General features: G+C 49.8%; 1 protein-coding gene across 1 annotated transcript; it reads right to left on the reverse strand.

Moving 5' to 3' along the window:
• Positions 1-19,913: 19,913 nt before the first annotated feature.
• On the reverse strand, positions 19,914-25,040 carry SPR (sepiapterin reductase). The gene is made up of 3 exons (XM_044292658.1): positions 24,721-25,040; positions 23,204-23,485; positions 19,914-20,526 (listed from the first exon to the last, which is right to left on the reverse strand). Exons 1-3 carry the CDS (start codon positions 25,016-25,018, stop codon positions 20,333-20,335), a joined length of 774 nt encoding a protein of 257 aa, XP_044148593.1. The 5' UTR covers positions 25,019-25,040; the 3' UTR covers positions 19,914-20,332.
• Positions 25,041-25,255: the final 215 nt, after the last annotated feature.

Here is a 25,255-nt window from a genome sequence, read left to right on the forward strand (position 1 = left end):
GCAGCCTGTTACTGTCCATCTCTGTCACCGCTGCAGCCCTTCATACAATCACCAGTCTGCTCTAGGGTCTGAATTAATGCAGAGGTATGCCCTGGGGTCTAAATTACAGGGAGCCATGCTGGTGTGCGGCTCACCACTGTCTAGCCTCATCAATTACCTACACGGCAAAAGCTTCTGTTGATGAAAACAGTGTAACCAGGTCGGGAGCGCTGCTCTGAAATCTGCGGATGTCACGAACATCCACATCAGCAATTATCTTGTCACCCAGAGACGTCCCCCCCCTCACTAAGAATTTATTGAGACATTTCATGGAAACAAAACAAAAAAAAATCAAGAAAACAACTCAAAGATCCATTGAGGAGGCTGACGAGATGATGGGAGTCGTAAGTAATGACAAGAAAGGAGTGAATCACTTCCGATCATTCCGGGGGATTAGAATTGAGGAGCAGCTCTACAGGCGTGGGTGGAGGAGACGAGGGGTTAATAGTCCAGCAAGTCACATTGTGCGTTCACTTACAGAACGATAGGGATGAGCGGACCGCTGGATGTCCTGGGTCGGCCGAACTTCGATTCTGGTTGCGAAATTGACCCGAACAACGAATCCCATTGAAATCAATGGGAACCCAAACTTTTGGGCACTAAAATGGCTGTAATGAAGTCATAGAAAGGGATAGAGAGCTGCAAAAGGCTCCAAAGTGGGCGAAAGAGCAGGACTATTGCCCTGCAAACAAATGTGGGTAGGGAAAGGACTTAAAATAACATAAAATACATAAAAATAAAAAATAATCTTGAACCAGAAGGCGAAGGTCCAAGTGGAGTAGGAAGTTGAGGAGGCTGTGGACGTGGCGGTGTAGGTGGAAGAAGCCACCACTTTCTGTTTGTTTTTTAAATGTGTCTGTCAATTCTGAGTGCGACCTTTAGCCATTATTTTGGGTGTGACCGGTATTTTTCTCTACTCTGCCAATATAAGACTTAATAATGTTGAGCTAGGAGGTGGAGGAGGCTGTGGCGGCAGAGGAAGCCAACACTGTTTCTTTTTTCACCAGGTGTCCATCAATTCTATGTCAGGTTGCTAAGGGCCACGGCGTGACAGTTTGGTGCTTGTATGTCCTCGGTTAAAACTGGGTAAAAAATGTCATCTCATTTATAGATCTCACACGTCCCCTATCTGGGGACTATATATGAAAAAAAAAATTCTCCTACTACAGTAAGAATGATGCCAAAGGGGTGTTCTAAATTTTTAAAAATTGCCAGTGTCAGACACACTCCACAGAATTTCCTCCCCCACATTAATAGGATGGATGCAAAATGGGTCGTCTTATTACAAGTCTTAATATTTTTTCTTTTTTTTTGGGGGGGGGGGGGGGGGGGGTTGGAAACTGTCGACCACCAAACATTGGGAGATGGCAAAGAGAACGCACAAACTGTGCTGGAGTACAATAGCTGGGTGCGTCGGTAGACTTCTCTGCTAATGTAAGACATACCGGTAATAATGTTGAGCCTGGAGACGGAGGTCCCAGTGGAGGAGGCGGTATAGGCGGAAGAGGAGGCGGTGCAGATGGAGGAGGCGGATGTGGCAGTGCAGGTGGAAGAGGTTAACAACCTTGTTTTTTTTTTTTTTTGTGGAGGCCCCAAAACATTGGGATATAGCAAAGAGAACGCACATCTCCTGTATTTGCCGTGACCGGCTCCTGCGGCTATTCCAGAGATTCACATATCCTACTGTAAAGAATGCTTCTCGCCTCTTATGACTGAATCTTTTTCTCTCCAGGAGTAGGGAGCGGGCCCTTGTTTTTTTTAGGGGGTTTAACACAGAATAGCTTCCCTTGATATTTTTTGTATGGTCCGTTTATATATTTAAAACAATACTGTTTGTATTATTACAGTGCGGTATCGCTATACTCCATACTATTGCAATCTAAAATACTGAGAGAACTTAATCTATATCTCTACAACAAGCACGAGGAGCGGCGTCCAGAAACTAAGATCCCGCATGCGGCAAGTGTGACGATGGTATGAGCGCGGACTGCAAATCTAAGCAGCTAACAGCGAGGATCGCAACAAAGCTGAACCAGGCCCATACTAAACATCTACGCCATATACATCGAATACTGGCGGAGCAGACAGACTCTGGCACTGGTAAGAAGCGCTACAGCGCCATCCACACCATATATTTAAAGCAAAGCTTTTCCTCTGCTGGAACGAACAATTGCAATATTCACCTTGCCAGTGATTATTTGACATGAATTAGATGTTTTTAGATATTTTAGATGATATGAATTTTGTGAATGGTGATAAATTGTATTTTTATATTTATATATTAATCTGTGAGCCGAACACGGTTTGTATTGTTTTAAATTAGCTAAGTGGTTCTAGCTGGCCGAGCTCCACTCTGGTGAGCCCCTCAAATCGACTGTATTCTGTACCGTTTATATATTTGTACAGGTTAATCATGCCCCCCCTTAGAAGTCTTTTTTCAAGGCTAAACAAATTCAGTTTGTTTAATCTTTGCTCAGAACTAAGCCCCTCCATGCCCCTGATCAGTTTAGTCGCTCTCCTCTGTACTTTTTTCACCTCCAGGGCATCCTTTTTATGGACTGATGCCCAGAACTGAACTGCATATTCCAGGTGAGGTCCCCCCAATGCTTTGTATAGTGGTAATATTACATCCCTGCCCCATGAGTCCATACCTCTTTTTATACAAGACAAAATTCTGTTGGCCTTAGAGGCAGCTGACTGACATTGTGCTGTTATTTGGTCTACAATCTATCAATACACCCAGATCTTTCTCAACCAGTGACTCTCCCAGTGTTACTCCCCCTAGGACATATGCTGCATGCAGATTATTTGCCCCTAAGTGCATAACTTTACATTTATCTATATTGAACCTAATTTGCCAAGTGGAGGCCCAAACAGTAAGTTTGTCTATAGTCAGCTTGTAACTTAACATCTTTCATAGACTGGACCGTATTACAAAGTTTGGTGTCAACTGCAAAAATAGAAACAGCACTACTACTCCCATCATCCATGTCATTAATGAATAAGTTACATAATAGGGGACCCGGCACTGAACCTTGGGGTACACCACTTATAACCAGGGACCATGCAGAGTTGACCACAACTCTTTGGATACGATTATGAAGCCAATTTTCAATCCAATTACAAATTATATTTTCTTAACCAATAGACTTCAATTTCCCCATAGTCATAGTGGGGAACAGTATAGAACGCCTTTCCAAAAACACAATATCGACAGCCTCCCCTCTGTCCAGGCTACCACTTAGTAAAGTTGGCTATCACTTATTATATTATTGACAGTTCCATAATCCTGTATATAGTCCCGTAGAGGGCCCTCAAACATTTTTCCCACTATGGATGTTAAGCTTACTGGTCTATAATTTCCTGATGAAGACCTAGCATCCTTTTTGAAAATGAGCACCACATTCGCCTTGCACCAGTCCCTTGGTACAATGCATGTCATTAACCCTTAGGATACTGGAGGTTTTTTGTTTTCATTGTTCTTCCCCATATTCCTTGAGCCATAACTTTTTTATTTTTCCATTCACATAGCTGTATGAGGGCTTTTTTTTTTTTGCAGGACGAGTTGTACTTTCAAATGCTACCATTTACTATGGCATACAATGTAGTGGGAATCAGGAAAAAAATTCAAATGGGGTGGAATTGGGAAAAAAAAATTCACCTCCACTGTTTTACGGATTTTGTTCCCACCGCGTTCCGTTTGTGCTAAAATGACCTGTGCCCTTGATTCTCTGGGTCATTACGATTCCAACGATACCACATATGTATAGGTTTTTGTGTCTAAATAGTGTAAAACACTATATATTTTTTTTTATATTATTTGTACAGATTTGCTCATTTCTTATGTTGGCCTGCCACCTGCTGGCCAAAATAAGAATTGCAGCTTCAATGCCCTGGGTCTCTTCAGAGAAATCAATTACCGCCATCCTCATTGGCCACAGGGGATGCTGGTAAAAAGTCTGGAAGCACGAGCTTCTGTTTTTGTTTTTTTTTACCCTTTAGATGCCGTGATCTCGCTAGTTCACGGCATCTAAAGGCTTTAATGACTGTGATCGACATTATTGTTGTTTGTGGTAATTAACCACAGGTCTCCGCTGTTTAAAACAGTGGACACCCGCTGACCATGACCCCTGCTGTACGCAAGAGTGGGCGCCATGTTTGCACTTCGCTCCAGCGCCGGTAGCAGAGGGGTTTATTCTGCCACAGATGTACGTTAGAGAAATCTCTGACTGGTTGTGAGTGGTAATCTCTGTACAAGCAATGGTAGACAGCTGAACTCGCTAATATCCATTAGGTCGTGGTACCAGTTGCATGTAAAAATCCAGAGAGGATACAATGGAAATCACCAGCTCTGAGTCTGCTGCAGAAAGAAAGACACAGGACCAAAACAAACAGGACATGATGTCACCGAAAGGGAGGAGTAGACAGAGAACAAAGGCAATGGGATTGACATAATACATTCAGGAAACCTACAACAAGAATGACCACAGGGTGGCAGCATTACAACAATGGTAATGATGTGATAACACAAACACAGCAATAAATCTTAAGTGGAAGAAATAAATGCTGAAACAGCACTTAGGATTTCACACTATACGCAAAACATGAATGTCCATATAATGTTCAATAAAAATACTGGCACCTCAAAAACAAAAGGCAATAAAGAAAACACAGAAACTAGAATGGGTGGACAGGAACCGTCCAATGTCTGGAATTTTAGGAATAGTCTGGAGATGGATGACTGAATGGACTAACAGTTCTTAAAACGTTCCTCAAGGCAGAAGAAATCATTTCTCAATGGGTAAGAGGAGAACAATCTCAGATGCAGGCCTGATGAAGGACTTGGGATCGCCTTGTTTGTGATGGTCACTTCCACCTTACGGACCTTGCCATCTTCACTGGCGAAGATTTTTTTGATGAGACCAATGGGCCAGGAATTTCCTTCCACCTTCTGGTCTTTCATGAGAACAAGGTCTCCTATTTGTAAGTTTGGCTTGACCTGCTGCCACTTCCTTCGTCCTTGAAGAAGGCTTAAGTACTCTTTTTTCCACCTGCTCCAGAAACAATTGGCCAGATGTTGAACAAGTTTTCACCGTTTCTAATATAGGTTACCAGAAGAAGACTCTTCAGGTGGATTAGGAACAGATCCAAACTTCTGAGTGAGAAGAGTTGCTGGATGAGAATGGCAGGGGATTCTGAATCCATAGGTACAGGTACAAAAGGTCTTGTGTTGACGATAGCAGATACCTCAGCTAAGAAGGTAGTCAAAGTCTCATGGGTCAGCCTTGAGAAGTTTGAGTCCATTAGCATACAGTCCAATATTTTGCGGGTGATGCCTATCATCCTTTCCCATGAACCGCCCATATGAGAGGCATGAGGAGGGTTAAAGATACATGTACAACCATTGTAGGCCAAGTAGTCTTGAATTGGCTTAGAGTTGCAATTCTCGGCATGCACCTATGAAGTTGGTTCCACAGTCAGATCTAATTTGCTTTAGGCCCCCCTGGGCATTGTACCTGCTCAATGATTTGAGAAGGCACCTTGTTCTGATCACCACCCGCCGCTGATCGGAACTACACAGGGCGTACCTATACGCCCTGTGTCCTTAAGTACCAGGACATCAGGGTGTACAGGTACACTCTGTGTCCATAACAGGTTAAAGGGGTTCTGCAGTTCTTTTAAACTGATTATCCTCTGGATAGATCATCAGCATCTGATTGGGGGGGGGTCCAAAACCTGGGACCCCCGCTGATCAGCTGTTTGAGAAGGCGGCGGTGATGGCAGTAGTGCCGTTTACTGCAGGCCCAGTGATGTGACAACTAATATCACTGGCCTGGGCCCGGCTAAGCTCCATTCAAGTGAACAGAGCGTAGCCCCGCCCAGGCCAGTGATACCAGTAGAGATGTCACTGGTAAATTTGTAAGCAAGGTTAGGGCGAGCACACAACACTTGGACCACAATAATCAGATAAAATGAGTAAAATTGAATTAAATCACAATCAAGCTAAATACACGTATAATATAAAATCCACAATAGGAAATTCTCCATAAAAATCTAATAAAATCAACTGCAGTACTTAAAACCAAAATTTCACACAGATTAAGTTCATAGATGGAAGTAGTCCCTAGAGTATATAGATCTATAGGTCAGTGGATTCCAGTGTGGGCAATGTGGATACACCCAACTAAACTCCTGCTGTATATGGTGTCTCACACCGCAGTGTCATTTAGCGTAATCTCGTATGTAGTAGGGTAAATGTTTATACTGGTTTTGGTCTCATGCCCATCACATAGAGTTCCACAAGTTGAGTCTTCTTACCTTCCGGTTAGTTTATGTCTTGTGTGTGCGTCTTTATGGTCGTGGGAGATGGACGAGCGGCACGGGACACTGCCGGCGTCTCGCTCCTTACTCCTCTAGTTAGCTTACCCGAAATCTCGCGGGACTTGGAGCGAGATTTGCGTCCAGTCAGCGGAGAGCGGTGAACTTTCCCAGTTGTTTACTCCGAGTCCTGATTATCCGAATGTTCCTCTATTTCAGTATTTTTAGCATGGCCATGCATAAAGGTGCGGAGGTGCTTCTTTTACAGGTGTGCAGCCCGGACGCGTTTCGGGAACTCTCCTTCCCTTCATCAGTGGTACAGCATCACCTGTCTGCCTCCGCCTTTTATATCCTTGATAAGCACCACATCCTGGATCACTGGATTCACTTCAAAGGGAAAGATTCGCATGCGTTTTCCATGCGGCTTTTTTTGTATATGTGCGTTTTTCATAATATATGCTCCTTCTTACATTCTACACATCTTGTATGAACAGAATTGTTGTTACAGGTTGCATACATGAGTTATTCATATTTTAAATGCTAAATCTCCCACATGAAGTAAAGCGAAGTGGATTATAGTCCACCCCATCATGTGGATACATTAGTTAGACCTGGCTTTTGGTCATTTTAAGTCTCTTAGATAGTCTCCATTGCAATATACATTATTGATAAATATTAATGATAAATATAATAATAAACAGTCGATAAAAATATATAAAATGTACAATATAAAATTTATTAAAAAGAGGATGAGAGAGAAAGTTAAAAATGCACAATCAGGTGTGGTTTAGGACATACGGACATAAATATCCGGCGGCCCCTGCACTGGGGAAAAAGAGCCGTGCCGCCCCCCATAAGGAGACCACCCCTGGACGAACTAGCAAACCCCTGGACGAACAAGCAACTAAGCCGGAGTATCTCCCCTTATTTAACCCTTCTACCGCTACCCCACCAACGATTTCTCCCCTTGTTAACCCTGAAACCCCTGATCCCCTACCGCTACCCCACCAACGATTTCCCCCCTTATTTAACCCTTACACCCCTGAGCCCACACCCCTATCCCACAAACGATAATCCCACCTGGTTAACCCCCGCATATCCAGACATCTACTCCCCTGATTTACCCTTGCATTGCTGTGCCCCCGATTCCCCTGATTTACCCTTGCATTGCTGTGCCCGATTTACCCTTGCAATGCTGTGCCTAATTTACCCTTGCATTGCTGTGCCCTGATTCCCCTGGTTTACCCTTGCATTGCTGTGCAACCCATATACACCCCCTCTCTGTACCCCGAACACTTGTAGGGTATTAACCCTTGCATTCTGAGTCTGTGGCCTGTATTCACCCCAGTAGGGCCACTGTCTACCCTCGTCGTACCCTATAGGGACAGTAAGTAGAACCAGATGGGTGGGCTGTTAATATTTGTGTGTGTGTATTGTATAGTTAGATTGTGGGTGGAATTTGGGAACCGTGTAGTGTAGTTTAGTGCTGTATTGTTAGTGTATTGATTGCTTAGTGTACTAGGTATTAATAAATACTGTGTTTTATATACAACTATCTGTGTAACGTGTAGTCATTGGCGATAGTTCAGTAAGGCGCATGCAGTTTAGTGATTAACGTAAGGTATAGTGGAAGTATTGTATTATTATTACAAAGGTATAAATAGGCGGAGTCATCAATAGACGGTTCCTCCTATTTATGAATATTAATCATTGATATCTGCATAAATATTGGTGATTAGTATTCTCCCCTTACAACCATGAACTGTCTAGGCCCACCTGCACTACCACCCCCCTGACTACTAGCTGGGCTGTTCTCCCGGTTGTTCGGAACAACAGTATCCGCTAGAGCTGCTATTTCTGAATCTGTCACCCTCGCATCATCGCTCAACTTGGTAATTTTGCTTGGAAGCTCAGAAACAGGATTGGCCTTCCTCTTCTTTCTACTCCCTCTAAATACATTAAACCCAGCGACCTGCCTGTTCCTTCTGATCTCCAAATTCCATATCTACCCCACGAACTGCTTGCTCAGTGAGCAGCATGCTCCTCTCAATCGCCCTCAGTGTGGCTTTTGGCTCTTCCAGATCTCTAACACGAGCTTCCAGATCGGCACCAGGCTCACATCTTTCCCAGCGGCATTCACCCTGGAACACCTGCTCCGGTCGTGCATACATAGGGCACACTAGCCATTATCCCAGCTACAAAAAAAAATAAAATTATGAAGATGAAAAAAGTATATTACTTACCGGCTCTTTGTGCCTTGTCTTAAAGACCGGGCCTACAGTATATCCATTTTTACATTTTGGATTTTTCCTCCCCACGTTCCAATAGCCATAACCTTTTTATTTTTCCGTTCACATAGTTATATGAGGGCTTATTTTTTGATGCCACCATTTAGTTTACCATGTCTTGTATTAGAAAACAGGGAAAAAAAATTATCTATGTGGAAAAATTTAAAATCACATCACATCATGTACTAAAAATAACCTTGTTCTGTGGCGAAATACAAATGCGGCAATACCAAACTGGAATACATTTTATTTTTGTTTTACTACTTTAGAAAAAAAATAAAAACCTTTGCAAAAATCTCAATTTTATTTGCATCACCATATTCTGACAACCATAACTTTTTTATATTTCAGTCTACAGAGGGATTGTTTTTTGCATAACAAACTGTAGTTTTTATTTTTTTTTTAGTATGCAAGACTTTTTGATCACCGTTAATCAATTTTTTTGGGGGGACAAAAAAGTTTCAAATAGTGTGTTTTTCCATTTTTTGTTTCGCACAGGAAATTTCTAAATATATTTTTATAGTTCACACATTTTCCAAAGCAGCGATACCCAATATGTTTGTTTTTTGTTTATATGTTTTTAATATGGAAAATTGGGGAAGGGGGGTAATTTATACTTTTACTAGATTGGTGGGTTTTTTTTTAATACTTTTTTCCAATTACTATTAGCCGCCTTAGGGGCCTAGTACATGGGATCTTTTGATCCCCTCTCCTATTCACCCTAATAGGCGAATAGGATTTTTACACTGTCCCTGCTGAGCTGTGCCTCGTGCATAGCTCAGTATGGACAAAGCCATGACAGGCCTGGATCGCATCAGCAGCGTCCAGGCTGCCATGGCAACCGATCAGAGCCCCGTGATTTCACTGCTGGGGCTCCGATTGGAAGGAAGAGGGAGTCACATCCCTCTGCCTTCACTCACAGGTGCCACAATCAGCATTGATCGTGGCACCTGAAGGGTTAAATGACAAAGCCGGCGCAATCGCCGCTTCCTGTTAATGCGGGCGGGTACTTTATTTCTCTTGAAAGGGCTAACTTATACTGTTTATTGCATTTTATATATATATCCTGTTCATTACCACTGTATTTACATGGTTCTGTGGAAAGGGTTAATAAATTCTAAGGACTGTTAGGGCTTCGATTGAGAAGCTGGTAATTTCCCACAGCTGCTATAGGGTTTAAAGATCATGTTTTGGAGGGAAAAACCCAGGCTTGTTTACCACCAAAAAGCAGACAGCCTGACCTTTTAACCCCTAATACTCCAGGCCAGTTTTCGCCCTCCTGCCCAGGCTATTTTTTGCAAATCTGACATGTGTTACTTTATGTGGTTATTCTGCCCAGCAGGGTTAGAAAATGATTCCAGTTCATTCTGCCAGAGTCTTGGTATTTCTCAAGTTGTTAGTGTGGTTATAGCACCATCTAGTGGTGTTAAGTTGTATTACACTGTTTTTCTGTTACAAAGATTACTGCATTGTGGGAGTGAAAAGCATCCTGGGAAAGAGAAGTCTCTAGTCTCCACATCAGAGCTGTCCTATGCATGTCTCCTTCCTAAAAGATAACTGCCGTATATATATTTTTTTGAGTATTGGATTGTGGTGATTACTATCACCTTGGTGGCCCTATTTCAACTTTTCACTGTGTATCCAATTACCCCTTAATTCCACATTTTTGTTCCCTGTACTGCCTACTTTTACCTGTGCTTAAAATCAGGTTGCTATGCATGGAGCACGCAGCGTGCAGGGGCACATTCCTGACAGCCAGGGACTGTAAGTAAATGATTAAAGTAAGGCTGCAGCTAACGATTATTTGAATAATCGATTAGTTGTCGATAATTTCATTGATTAATCGGGAAAAACACCAAAATGACAAAAAAAAAAGGGGTTTATACGATTTTACTTGAAAAATTATGTTCAAAGGCCATATTAAAACAAATTTAGGAGTTACATAATTATAAAAATGTTGCATTACAATGTAAAAAAGACAAGTTATGGGGGATCTGCGGAGGACACACTGTTATGGGGGATCTGCGGAGGACACACTGTTATGGGGGATCTGCGGAGGACACACTGTTATGGGGGATCTGTGGATGGCACTGTTATGGGGGATCTGTGGATGGCACTGTTATGGGGGATCTGTGGATGGCACTGTTATGGGGGATCTGTGGATGGCACTGTTATGGGGGATCTGTGGATGGCACTGTTATGGGGAGGGGGATCTGTGGGTGGCACTGTTATGGGGAGGGGGATCTGTGGATGGTACTGTTATGGAGGGGATCTGTGGATGGCACTGTTATGGGAGGATCTGTGGATGGCACTGTTATGGGAGGATCTGTGGATGGCACTGTTATGGGGGATCTGTGGATGGCACTGTTATGGGGGATCTGTGGGTGGCACTGTTATGGGGGATCTGTGGGTGGCACTGTTATGGAGGGGATCTGTGGGTGGCACTGTTATGGGGAGGGGGGATCTGTGGGTGGCACTGTTATGGGGAGGGGGATCTGTGGTGGCACTGTTATGGGAGGGGGATCTGTGGATGGCACTGTTATGGGGAGGGGATCTGTGGATGGCACTGTTATGGGAGGGGGATCTGTGGATGGCACTGTTATGGGAGGGGGATCTGTGGGTGGCACTGTTATGGGGAGGGGGATCTGTGGGTGGCACTGTTATGGGGAGGGGGATCTGTGGGTGGCACTGTTATGGGGAGGGGGATCTGTGGGTGGCACTGTTATGGGGAGGGGATCTGTGGGTGGCACTGTTTTGGGGAGGGGGATCTGTGGGTGGCACTGTTATGGGGGGGATCTGTGGATGGCACTGTTATGGGAGGGGGATCTGTGGGTGGCACTGTTATGGGAGGGGGATCTGTGGGTGGCACTGTTATGGGGAGGGGGATCTGTGGGTGGCACTGTTAGGGGGGGGGATCTGTGGGTGGCACTGTTATGGGGAGGGGGATCTGTGGGTGGCACTGTTATGGGGAGGGGGATCTGTGGGTGGCACTGTTATGGGGAGGGGGATCTGTGGGTGGCACTGTTATGGGGAGGGGGATCTGTGGGTGGCACTGTTATGGGGAGGGGGATCTGTGGGTGGCACTGTTATGGGGAGGGGGATCTGTGGGTGGCACTGTTATGGGAGGGGGATCTGTGGATGGCACTGTTATGGGGAGGGGATCTGTGGATGGCACTGTTATGGGAGGGGGATCTGTGGATGGCACTGTTATGGGAGGGGGATCTGTGGGTGGCACTGTTATGGGGAGGGGGATCTGTGGGTGGCACTGTTATGGGGAGGGGGGATCTGTGGGTGGCACTGTTATGGGGAGGGGGATCTGTGGGTGGCACTGTTATGGGGAGGGGGATCTGTGGGTGGCACTGTTTTGGGGAGGGGGATCTGTGGGTGGCACTGTTATGGGGGGGGATCTGTGGATGGCACTGTTATGGGAGGGGGATCTGTGGGTGGCACTGTTATGGGAGGGGGATCTGTGGATGGCACTGTTATGGGAGGGGATCTGTGGGTGGCACTGTTATGGGGAGGGGGATCTGTGGGTGGCACTGTTATGGGAGGGGGATCTGTGGATGGCACTGTTATGGGAGGGGGATCTGTGGGTGGCACTGTTATGGGGAGGGGGATCTGTGGGTGGCACTGTTTTGGGGAGGGGGATCTGTGGATGGCACTGTTATGGGAGGGGGATCTGTGGGTGGCACTGTTTTGGGGAGGGGGATCTGTGGGTGGCACTGTTTTGGGGAGGGGGATCTGTGGGTGGCACTGTTTTGGGGAGGGGGATCTGTGGGTGGCACTGTTTTGGGGAGGGGGATCTGTGGGTGGCACTGTTTTGGGGAGGGGGATCTGTGGGTGGCACTGTTTTGGGGAGGGGGATCTGTGGGTGGCACTGTTTTGGGGAGGGGGATCTGTGGGTGGCACTGTTTTGGGGAGGGGATCTGTGGGTGGCACTGTTTTGGGGAGGGGGATCTGTGGGTGGCACTGTTTTGGGGAGGGGGATCTGTGGGTGGCACTGTTTTGGGGAGGGGGATCTGTGGGTGGCACTGTTTTGGGGAGGGGGATCTGTGGGTGGCACTGTTTTGGGGAGGGGGATCTGTGGGTGGCACTGTTTTGGGGAGGGGGATCTGTGGGTGGCACTGTTTTGGGGAGGGGGATCTGTGGGTGGCACTGTTTTGGGGAGGGGGATCTGTGGGTGGCACTGTTTTTGGGGAGGGGGATCTGTGGGTGGCACTGTTTTGGGGAGGGGGATCTGTGGGTGGCACTGTTTTGGGGAGGGGGATCTGTGGGTGGCACTGTTTTGGGGAGGGGGATCTGTGGGTGGCACTGTTTTGGGGAGGGGGATCTGTGGGTGGCACTGTTTTGGGGAGGGGGATCTGTGGGTGGCACTGTTTTGGGGAGGGGGATCTGTGGGTGGCACTGTTTTGGGGAGGGGATCTGTGGGTGGCACTGTTTTTGGGGAGGGGGATCTGTGGGTGGCACTGTTTTGGGGAGGGGGATCTGTGGGTGGCACTGTTTTGGGGAGGGGGATCTGTGGGTGGCACTGTTTTGGGGAGGGGGATCTGTGGGTGGCACTGTTTTGGGGAGGGGGATCTGTGGGTGGCACTGTTTTGGGGAGGGGGATCTGTGGGTGGCACTGTTTTGGGGAGGGGGATCTGTGGGTGGCACTGTTTTGGGGAGGGGGATCTGTGGGTGGCACTGTTTTGGGGAGGGGGGATCTGTGGGTGGCACTGTTTTGGGGAGGGGGATCTGTGGGTGGCACTGTTTTGGGGAGGGGGATCTGTGGGTGGCACTGTTTTGGGGAGGGGGATCTGTGGGTGGCACTGTTTTGGGGAGGGGGATCTGTGGGTGGCACTGTTTTGGGGAGGGGGATCTGTGGGTGGCACTGTTTTGGGGAGGGGGATCTGTGGGTGGCACTGTTTTGGGGAGGGGGATCTGTGGTGGCACTGTTTTGGGGAGGGGGATCTGTGGGTGGCACTGTTTTGGGGAGGGGGATCTGTGGGTGGCACTGTTTTGGGGAGGGGGATCTGTGGGTGGCACTGTTTTGGGGAGGGGGATCTGTGGGTGGCACTGTTATGGGGAGGGGGATCTGTGGGTGGCACTGTTATGGGGAGGGGGATCTGTGGGTGGCACTGTTATGGGGAGGGGGATCTGTGGTGGCCACTGTTATGGGGAGGGGGATCTGTGGGTGGCACTGTTATGGGGAGGGGGATCTGTGGGTGGCACTGTTATGGGGAGGGGGATCTGTGGGTGGCACTGTTATGGGGAGGGGGATCTGTGGGTGGCACTGTTATGGGGAGGGGGATCTGTGGGTGGCACGTTATGGGGGAGGGGGATCTGTGGGTGGCACTGTTTATGGGGGAGGGGGATCTGATTGGGTGGCACTGTTATGGGGAGGGGGATCTGTGGGTGGCACTGTTATGGGGGAGGGGGATCTGTGGGTGGCAACTGTTTATGGGGAGGGGGATCTGTGGGTGGCACTGTTTTGGGGAGGGGGATCTGTGGGTGGCACTGTTTTGGGGAGGGGGATCTGTGGGTGGCACTGTTTTGGGGAGGGGGATCTGTGGGTGGCACTGTTTTGGGGAGGGGGATCTGTGGGTGGCACTGTTTTGGGGAGGGGGATCTGTGGGTGGCACTGTTTTGGGGAGGGGGATCTGTGGGTGGCACTGTTTTGGGGAGGGGGATCTGTGGGTGGCACTGTTTTGGGGAGGGGGATCTGTGGGTGCACTGTTTGGGGAGGGGGATCTGTGGGTGGCACTGTTTTGGGGAGGGGGATCTGTGGGTGGCACTGTTTTGGGGAGGGGGATCTGTGGGTGGCACTGTTTTGGGGAGGGGGATCTGTGGGTGGCACTGTTTTGGGGAGGGGGATCTGTGGGTGGCACTGTTTTGGGGAGGGGGATCTGTGGGTGGCACTGTTTTGGGGAGGGGGATCTGTGGGTGGCACTGTTTTGGGGAGGGGGATCTGTGGGTGGCACTGTTTTGGGGAGGGGGATCTGTGGGTGGCACTGTTTTGGGGAGGGGGATCTGTGGGTGGCACTGTTTTGGGGAGGGGGATCTGTGGGTGGCACTGTTTTGGGGAGGGGGATCTGTGGGTGGCACTGTTTTTGGGGAGGGGGATCTGTGGGTGGCACTGTTTTGGGGAGGGGGATCTGTGGGTGGCACTGTTTTGGGGAGGGGGATCTGTGGGTGGCACTGTTTTGGGGAGGGGGATCTGTGGGTGCACTGTTTTGGGGAGGGGGATCTGTGGGTGGCACTGTTTTGGGGAGGGGGATCTGTGGGTGGCACTGTTTTGGGGAGGGGGATCTGTGGGTGGCACTGTTTTGGGGAGGGGGATCTGTGGGTGGCACTGTTTTGGGGAGGGGGATCTGTGGGTGGCACTGTTTTGGGGAGGGGGATCTGTGGGTGGCACTGTTTTGGGGAGGGGGATCTGTGGGTGGCACTGTTTTGGGGAGGGGGATCTGTGGGTGGCACTGTTTTGGGGAGGGGGATCTGTGGGTGGCACTGTTTTGGGGAGGGGGATCTGTGGGTGGCACTGTTTTGGGAGGGGGATCTGTGGGTGGCACTGTTTTGGGGAGGGGGATCTGTGGGTGGCCTGTTTTGGGGAGGGGGATCTGTGGGTGGCACTGTTTTGGGGAGGGGGATCTGTGGGTGGCACTGTTTTGGGGAGGGGGATCTGTGGGTGGCACTGTTTTGGGGAGGGGGATCTGTGGGTGGCACTGTTTTGGGGAGGGGGATCTGTGGGTGGCACTGTTTTGGGGAGGGGGATCTGTGGGTGGCACTGTTTTGGGGAGGGGGATCTGTGGGTGGCACTGTTTTGGGGAGGGGGATCTGTGGGTGGCACTGTTTTGGGGAGGGGGATCTGTGGGTGGCACTGTTTTGGGGAGGGGGATCTGTGGGTGGCACTGTTTTGGGGAGGGGGATCTGTGGGTGGCACTGTTTTGGGGAGGGGGATCTGTGGGTGGCACTGTTTTGGGGAGGGGGATCTGTGGGTGGCACTGTTTTGGGGAGGGGGATCTGTGGGTGGCACTGTTTTGGGGAGGGGGATCTGTGGGTGGCACTGTTTTGGGGAGGGGGATCTGTGGGTGGCACTGTTTTGGGGAGGGGGATCTGTGGGTGGCACTGTTTTGGGGAGGGGGATCTGTGGGTGGCACTGTTTTGGGGAGGGGGATCTGTGGGTGGCACTGTTTTGGGGAGGGGGATCTGTGGGTGGCACTGTTTTGGGGAGGGGGATCTGTGGGTGGCACTGTTTTGGGGAGGGGGATCTGTGGGTGGCACTGTTTTGGGGAGGGGGATCTGTGGGTGGCACTGTTTTGGGGAGGGGGATCTGTGGGTGGCACTGTTTTGGGGAGGGGGATCTGTGGGTGGCACTGTTTTGGGGAGGGGGATCTGTGGGTGGCACTGTTTTGGGGAGGGGGATCTGTGGGTGGCACTGTTTTGGGGAGGGGGATCTGTGGGTGGCACTGTTTTGGGGAGGGGGATCTGTGGGTGGCACTGTTTTGGGGAGGGGGATCTGTGGGTGGCACTGTTTTGGGGAGGGGGATCTGTGGGTGCACTGTTTTGGGGAGGGGGATCTGTGGGTGGCACTGTTTTGGGGAGGGGGATCTGTGGGTGGCACTGTTTTGGGGAGGGGGATCTGTGGGTGGCACTGTTTGGGGAGGGGGATCTGTGGGTGGCACTGTTTTGGGGAGGGGGATCTGTGGGTGGCACTGTTTTTGGGGAGGGGGATCTGTGGGTGGCACTGTTTTGGGGAGGGGGATCTGTGGGTGCACTGTTTTGGGGAGGGGGATCTGTGGGTGGCACTGTTTTGGGGAGGGGGATCTGTGGGTGGCACTGTTTTGGGGAGGGGGATCTGTGGGTGGCACTGTTTTGGGGAGGGGGATCTGTGGGTGGCACTGTTATGGGGAGGGGGAAATTTATGGATGACACTATATAGCATTGTATGCTATATGTGTCATCCACAGATCTCTCCCATAAGCAGTGCATCCACAGATCCCCTCCCATAATAGTACCATCCACAGATCCCCCTCCCCATAATAGTGCCATCCACAGATCCCCCTCCCCATAATAGTGCCATCCACAGATCCCCCTCCCCATAACAGTACCATCCACAGACCCCCTCCCCATAACAGTACCATCCACAGATCCCCCTCCCCATAACAGTGCCATCCAAAGATCCCCTCCCCATAACAGTGCCATCCACAGATCCCCTCCCCATAACAGTACCATCCACAGATCCCCCTCCCCATAACAGTACCATCCACAGATCCCCCTCCCCATAACAGTGCCACCCACAGATCCCCCTCCCCATAACAGTGCCACCCACAGATCCCCCTCCCCATAACAGTGCCATCCACAGATCCCCCTCCCATAACAGTGCCACCCACAGATCCCCCTCCCCATAATAGTACCATCCACAGATCCCTCTCCCCATAATAGTACCATCCACAGATCCCCCTCCTCATAGCAGTGCCATCCACAGATCCCACTTCCCATAACAGTGCCATCCACAGATCCCCCTTCCCATAACAGTGCCATCCAAATTTTTTTGCTTCAAAACTGCTATTGTGTTAAAGTTAAATAAATAAAAAAAAAGTAGACATCCTGCTCTATAAAAATATCACATGACCTAACCCCTCAGGTGAACACCGTAAAAAATGTCGCCATTGTCTGAGAGTGATACTTTTTTTTTTTTTTTGACCAATTGTCTTAGGTGGGTTCTCATTTTTTGCGAGATGAGGTGACGGTTTGATTGGTACTATTTTGAGGGGTTCTTTTTGATCGCTTGGTGTAGCAATTTTTGTAATGTAAGGTGACAAAAAATTGCTTTTTCTGGCACTGTTTTTATTTATTTATTTTTACGGTGTTCAGCTCAGGGGTTAGGTCACGTGATATTTTTATAGAGCTGGGTGTATACTTTTTTTATTTATTTATTTCACTTTAACACAATAATAGCATTTTTGAAACAAAAATTTTTTTGGGGTGATGTAGGGGCTCATTTTTTGCGGGATGAGGTGACTGTTTTATTGGTACCATTTTGTGGGACATACACCTTTTTGATCACATGTTGTTGCATTTTTTGTGATGCAAGGTGACAAAAATGGCTTTTTTTTTTGGACAGTTTTTATATCGTGTTTATCGGACAGGGTGGATCATGTGGTATATTTATAGAGCCGGTCATTACAGACGCGGTGATACCTAATGTGTGTGTTTTTCCTTTTTTTTTTTTTTATTATACAATCAGGGGAAAGGGGAGGGTTTTTTTTACTTGAAACTTTTTATTTTTATTAAAAAACTTTATTTTTGTCCCACTCTGGGACTTCAACTTTTGAGGGTCTGATCCCCTCTGCAATGCATTACAATACATCTGTATTGAAATGCATTGCCTGTTAGGATATTACAGGGGCTGGATCTCCTCAGCCCCCGTAGAAGGCAGATCCCAATGCAATGGGCTGCCTTGTCATAGGGTCCCCGCCACAGCAGCGTGGGGACCTGATGGGCTCCCTCACCCACCGCATGCACCTGCCATAGAATATCCCTCTTTTCCATTCGTCACTTGTCAGGGGGCAGGCGACGCATCACGCGCGGCCGTTCGGTAATGGGGAGTGACCCCATCACCTGATTGGCTGCACATCACTGTGGCTCCTCCCAGGGGGCTGTCCTTCCTCTTTATAAACCGGCGTTTTAAGCGGCCGCTTTACGGCCACACTGCCATACACTTTCAGTGTGGCAGCGTATTCTCAGCTGTACTACCACATAATTATTACTAGCTCCTGATGACTCACATTGAAGAAATGCGCCGAGCCAGACGCATAAATGTGAGAATGATAGCGGAGTAATCTTAGTAAGGCAGGGTGTTGTCTAACCTTATCATTAGGGTAACTTGTTTGTAGGCGCCATGACCCTGGTGACCAATATACCTTTATAGGGTTCACAGTTTTGGGGCTAACATCGGAGGGCTGCTAATCATACTATCTTATGGGACCCCTGATGTATTAAATGTTTAACCTCCATCCCCCTTTGCTTACCCTTCAGATTTATATTATATACGGTCCTAATGAGTATGTGACCGCTCACACGTGACTATGGAGGGAATACATATGACCGTATAGTCTCTCCTGGTATATTTGGTGGATACGAGTTGAACAGTAGCTCTGCCATATACACGGGATCTCACTAGTGCTTTATATACATAGGACCTATATGTTGGAAGTCTTCTGTGTGTTTTAGAAGTAGCCTTCAGTTGTCAGAGGGTGTAATATCCTCCTAGTGTTCTTTTTAATTGCCATAAATGAAGATTGTACTTTTTAGCGTCTCTTTCTTTTGCGACTAATTTATTACCGAGACGTATACCTACCTAGACTTCTTTTGATCCGTGATATACAACTGTATGACAGGACAACGAGGAGACATTTTATTAAGGGGAAAAAAATTACATTTACATAATTTCATAAACCTACAGATGTGAGGACCCCCCCCCTACTGACAGACCTACAGAGGTGAGGACCCCCCCCTACTGACAGACCTACAGAGGTGAGGACCCCCCCCCCCTACTGACAGACCTACAGAGGTGAGGACCCCCCCCCCTACTGACAGACCTACAGAGGTGAGGACCCCCCCCCACTGACAGACCTACAGAGGTGAGGACCCCCCCCCCACTGACAGACCTACAGAGGTGAGGACCCCCCCCCCCCCACTGACAGACCTACAGAGGTGAGGACCCCCCCCCCACTGACAGACCTACAGAGGTGAGGACCCCCCCCCTACTGACAGACCTACAGAGGTGAGGACCCCCCCCCCCCCCACTGACAGACCTACAGAGGTGAGGACCCCCCCCCCCCCCCCCACTGACAGACCTACAGAGGTGAGGACCCCCCCCCCCCCCACTGACAGACCTACAGAGGTGAGGACCCCCCCTACTGACAGACCTACAGAGGTGAGGACCCCCCCTACTGACAGACCTACAGAGGTGAGGACCCCCCCTACTGACAGACCTACAGAGGTGAGGACCCCCCCTACTGACAGACCTACAGAGGTGAGGACCCCCCCTACTGACAGACCTACAGAGGTGAGGACCCCCCCCTACTGAACAGACCTACAGAGGTGAGGACCCCCCCCCCCTACTGACAGACTACAGAGGTGAGGACCCCCCCCCTACTGACAGACTACAGAGGTGAGGACCCCCCCCCCTACTGACAGACCTACAGAGGTGAGGACCCCCCCCCCTACTGACAGACCTACAGAGGAGAGGACCCCCCCCCCTACTGACAGACCTACAGAGGAGAGGACCCCCCCCCCTACTGACAGACCTACAGAGGTGAGGACCCGCCCCCTACTGGCAGTAGTAAAGCCTTGATTAGAGCTACATATTGCACCATTCCCAAGAGACCCCTGTGATCCCGGTAGTTTAAAAGAACACGGGGGTCTCCCCGATTTTCTCAGCCGATTAAACGATAAGCTGTAATCATGTATCTGATTTGCGTCCGCACAGAACTGACCGATTTGCCTCCATGTTGATCCTGGGTGTCAGACATTTTTCTGGAATGCATATTTCAGTGTTGCTTAGCAACAGATGAGTGAAGAAATGGACAGCACACGGATGGCGCTCCCATAATGGGCGAGTCTGGAAAGCAAACTGCCCAGAACAAGGCACTGGATGTGTGACTACCCCGTGGACTTATGAATACAGCCGACAGGGGAGGCAACTACACATCATCATAAAAGTCCACGTGGTCCCCAGACTTGTAGGTGTCTCTCAGGAGGACGTCCAGCATCTTCCGGGCAGACATCTCAATGTCCACTAACTTGCCTTCATTCTTCATATTAACAAACAGCTGCCGTAGCTCAGCGTCCGCCGTCTGGGTCCTCACCTGCTCCTGCATGTCCGTGTCCAGGGGACCTGCAAGACACAAGATTATTACATATAGAGGGATTATGTAATACTCGCGTTCAGGCTAGTGAAAGGGTTAATACATGCCTACAGCCATACTGAGCCCCAGAGAATGGGGAGCGGACAGTCTTACCCCACTCTGAGTGACCCATCCTGATGTAGGAGATGGGATCTACTGTCCTGCAGTGAACAGCCGTGTCCTCACCCAGACAGTGTACAGTCGTGGCCAAAAGTTTTGAGAATGACACAAATATTAGTTTTTCACAAAGTTTGCTGCTAAACTGCTTTTAGATCTTTGTTTCAGTTGTTTCTGTGATGTAGTGAAATATAATTACATGCACTTCATACGTTTCAAAAGGCTTTTATCGACAATTACATGACATTTATGCAAAGAGTCAGTGTTTGCAGTGTTGGCCCTTCTTTTTCAGGACCTCTGCAATTCGACTGGGCATGCTCTCAAACAACTTCTGGGCCAATTCCTGACTGATAGCAACCCATTCTTTCATAATCACTTCTTGGAGTTTGTCAGAATTAGTGGGTTTTTGTTTGTCCACCCGCCTCTTGAGGATTGACCACAAGTTCTCAATGGGATTAAGATCTGGGGAGTTTCCAGGCCATGGACCCAAAATGTCAACGTTTTGGTCCCTGAGCCACTTAGTTATCACTTTTGCCTTCTGGCACGGTGCTCCATGAGCCCACTCCCTTGGATGAGAAGCCGCCCCACACATGAATGGTCTCAGGATGCTTTACTGTTGGCATGACACAGGACTGATGGTAGCGCTCACCTTTTCTTCTCCGGACAAGCCTTTTTCCTGATGCCCCAAACAATCGGAAAGAGGCTTCATAGGAGAATATGACTTTGCCCCAGTCCTCAGCAGTCCATTCACCATATTTTCTGCAGAAGATCAATCTGTCCCTGATGTTTTTTTTGGAGAGAAGTGGCTTATTTTCTGCCCTTTTTGACACCAGGCCATCTTCCAAAAGTCTTCGCCTCACTGTGCGTGCAGATGCGCTCACACCTGCCTGCTGCCATTCCTGAGCAAGCGCTGCACTGGTGGCACTCCGATCCCGCAGCTGAATCCTTTTTAGGAGACCATCCTGGCGCTTGCTGGACTTTCTTGGACGCCCTGAAGCCTTCTTAACAAGAATTGAACCTCTTTCCTTGAAGTTCTTGATGATCCTATAAATTGTTGATTGAGGTGCAATCTTAGTAGCCACAATATCCTTGCCTGTGAAGCCATTTTTATGCAATGCAATGATGGCTGGACGCGTTTCTTTGCAGGTCACCATGGTTAACAATGGAAGAACAATGATTTCAAGCATCACCCTCCTTTTAACAGGTCAAATCTGCCATTTAACCCAATCAGCCTGACATAATGATCTCCAGCCTTGTGCTCGTCAACATTCTCACCTGAGTTAACAAGACGATTACTGAAATGATCTCAGCAGGTCCTTTAATGACAGCAATGAAATGCAGTGGAAAGGTTTTTTTGGGATTAAGTTAATTTTCATGGCAAAGAAGGACTATGCAATTCATCTGATCACTCTTCATAACATTCTGGAGTATATGCAAATTGCTATTATAAAAACTTAAGCAGCAACTTTTCCAATTTCCAATATTTATGTAATTCTCAAAACTTTTGGCCACGACTGTAGGTGAGCAACATACCGCCACCATGTACATCTCAGAGAGAGCAGCCACTGCACACATGACAGTCATCCTCTCCTGTACTGACTGGTACCAGAGAGAAATAGACTGTATTCTCCTGTCCTACAGTCATCCTCCCTGGTATCAGTCAGTACAGGAAAGGATGACTGTAGGACAGGAGTATACAGTCTATTACTCTGGTATCAATCAGTACAGGAGAGGATGACTGTAGGACAGGAGAATACAGTCTATGACTCTCTGGTACCAGTCAGTACAGGAGAGGATGACTGTAGGACAGGAGCATACAGTCTATTACTCTCTGGTACCAGTCAGTACAGGAGAGGATGACTGTAGGACAGGAGTATACAGTCTATTACTCTGGTATCAATCAGTACAGGAGAGGATGACTGTAGGACAGGAGAATACAGTCTATTACTCTCTGGTACCAGTCAGTACAGGAGAGGATGACTGTAGGACAGGAGTATACAGTCTATTACTCTCTGGTACCAGTCAGTACAGGAGAGGATGACTGTAGGACAGGAGTATACAGTCTATTACTCTCTGGTATCAGTCAGTACAGGAGAGGATGACTGTAGGACAGGAGCATACAGTCTATTACTCCCTGGTACCAGTCAGTACAGGCTGGGGGACACTTCAGGGTGGGCTCCAGAGGATGGCCCGCTTGATGTGTGTGAACTCCATTTCAATTATATTTACTAGTGTTTGGGAAGCTGAGCTATCAGGTGCTGTATGCAGTATCTCCAGTGAATTCCATAGCTATGCAGCCTCCCTGTGTGAGTGATATGGAGGGCAGCTGGTAGCGGACTGTGCGTACAGCAGCCTAGACCTCTGCTTCCTGCGATCCTGTGTGCACACCTTCCGCTACATCCTGTCATAAGAAGAAGTAAATGTAAAGGGGTTCTCCGGTTGTAAGTGAAGCTCCCGTAGAATGAAAGGTTCTTTAGCGCTAATGACTAATCAACAATGTCTCTATTTACTGACAGCAAGCAGAGGTGACAAAACTGAGAGGAGCCCTACCTGGCCCATAGCTGAGCACCCGCAGGTCGGCCTCCTCCTCGGCCAGGACTCTGAACATCATGTCCCGAGCTGCTTTTCCGGCACAGTAGAGGGCCCAGGACCTAAAGGGCTTGATGGCGGCCAGTGAGGACACATTGACCACCAGACTCCGCAGCCCCGGGAAACTCCTCAGCATGGAGGTGGTAAGGCAGAGAGCGGAGGACACATTGAAGGACAGGTAGCCGTCCACCTCCCCCATGTCCACCATGTCCACAAACCGTTTACTGATGTCTCCCAGGGACCCTGCAGGGGAGAGGATGCAAGCGTGAGCCAAGACCACCGACAAACCTATCTGTCCACACATCAAAGCCTCTGACACATCTACAGCAGAGCTGGGCAAACTGACACCAGTGTGGCCCCTGACTTATAGGGCCACACATCACAGTCAGCGAGGGCAAGGAGACCCAGGCTAGGTCCACACGCACGTCACCCCCGCTCTGATCAGAATACGTCGGGCCCGTTCCCCCGTCACCCGCTATACGTCGGGCCCGTTCCCCGTCACCCGCTATACGTCAGACACGTTCCCCGTCACCCGCTATACGTCGGGCCCGTTCCCCCGTCACCCACTATACGTCGGGCCCGTTCCCCCGTCACCCGCTATACGTCGGGCCCGTTCCCCGTCACCCGCTATACGTCGGGCCCGTTCCCCCGTCACCCCTATACGTCGGGCCCGTTCCCCCGTCACCCGCTATAACGTCGGGCCCGTTCCCCGTCACCCCCGCTATACGTCGGGCCCGTTCCCCCGTCACCCGCTATACGTCGGGCCCGTTCCCCCGTCACCCCGCTATACGTCGGGCCCGTTCCCCCGTCACCCGCTATACGTCGGGCCCGTTCCCCCGTCACCCGCTATACGTCGGGCCCGTTCCCCCGTCACCCGCTATACGTCGGGCCCGTTCCCCCGTCCACTATACGTCGGGCCCGTTCCCCTCGTCACCCGCTATCGTCGGGCCCGTTCCCCCGTCACCCCTATACGTCGGGCCCGTTCCCCCGTCACCCGCCTATACGTCGGGCCCGTTCCCCCGTCACCCGCTATACGTCGGGCCCGTTCCCCCGTCACCCGCTATACGTCGGGCCCGTTCCCCCGTCACCCGCTATACGTCGGGCCCGTTCCCCCGTCACCCGCTATACGTCGGGCCCGTTCCCCCGTCACCCGCTATACGTCGGGCCCGTTCCCCCGTCACCCGCTATACGTCGGGCCCGTTCCCCGTCACCCGCTATACGTCGGACGCGTTCCCCGTCACCCGCTATACGTCAGACGCGTTCCCCGTCACCCGCTATACGTCAGACGCGTTCCCCGTCACCCGCTACACGTCAGACGCGTTCCCCGTCACCCGCTACACGTCAGACACGTTCCCCGTCACCCGCTACACGTTCCCGGTCACCCGCTATACGTCAGACGCGTCCCCGGTCACCCGTTATATGTCAGACATGTTCCCGGACACATAGTACATATGTCCCTGGTCAGACTCTTGCGGTACCGGCGTTGTTGATGATGATCAGGGTCTGGGGCTCCGCTCCGCTCTTCATCTCCTCCGCCGCCGTCACCGTCCTCCTCAGCCCGGGCTCGCTGCTCAGATCTGCGGCCACCCAGTGCACCGCCAGCCCCGGGCAGCGCTCCCGCAGCCTCTCCGCCTCCTGCCGCAGCGTCTCCTCAGAGCGGGACACCATGAGCAGCGCTGAGCCCGGGGCCACCCGAGCGCCCAGCTCCCGGCACACACCGAGCCCGAAGCCCCGGGAGGCTCCGGTCACAACGCACAACACTTGTCCAAGAGACATCGCAAGGTCCAGTGCAAAACGGCTCCGCCCCAGGGGCGTGGCCAAGGAACACATTGCACGAAGGAGGTACAACCAGACTCCACCCTCATCACCACTGTGCGGACGGCGACCAATCACTGCGCTGCTTTCGTTTTACCACAGAAAGGCAGAGCAGCGATCTGATTGGTTGTTAATAGTTCTGCACTGTGTGGACTCTGGAGTCCTATCTATCAGTGCGACTGTCTGCGTCCTGTTACT

This window comes from Bufo gargarizans, chromosome 1 (genome assembly GCF_014858855.1).
Source record: "Bufo gargarizans isolate SCDJY-AF-19 chromosome 1, ASM1485885v1, whole genome shotgun sequence".
In the NCBI taxonomy this organism is placed as follows: Eukaryota; Metazoa; Chordata; class Amphibia; order Anura; family Bufonidae; genus Bufo; species Bufo gargarizans.

What these genes read in the sequence shown, in the direction of transcription:
- SPR (XM_044292658.1), bottom strand. Translation starts at nt 25,018, where the DNA reads ATGTCTCTTGGACAAGTGTTGTGCGTTGTGACCGGAGCCTCCCGGGGC. An exon ending in GATCATCATCAACAACGCCG is followed by an intron (nt 23,486 to 24,720) that starts GTACCGCAAGAG and finishes TCTCCCCTGCAG; the next exon opens with GGTCCCTGGGAGACATCAGT. An exon ending in GGTGCTCAGCTATGGGCCAG is followed by an intron (nt 20,527 to 23,203) that starts GTAGGGCTCCTC and finishes TGTGTCTTGCAG; the next exon opens with GTCCCCTGGACACGGACATG.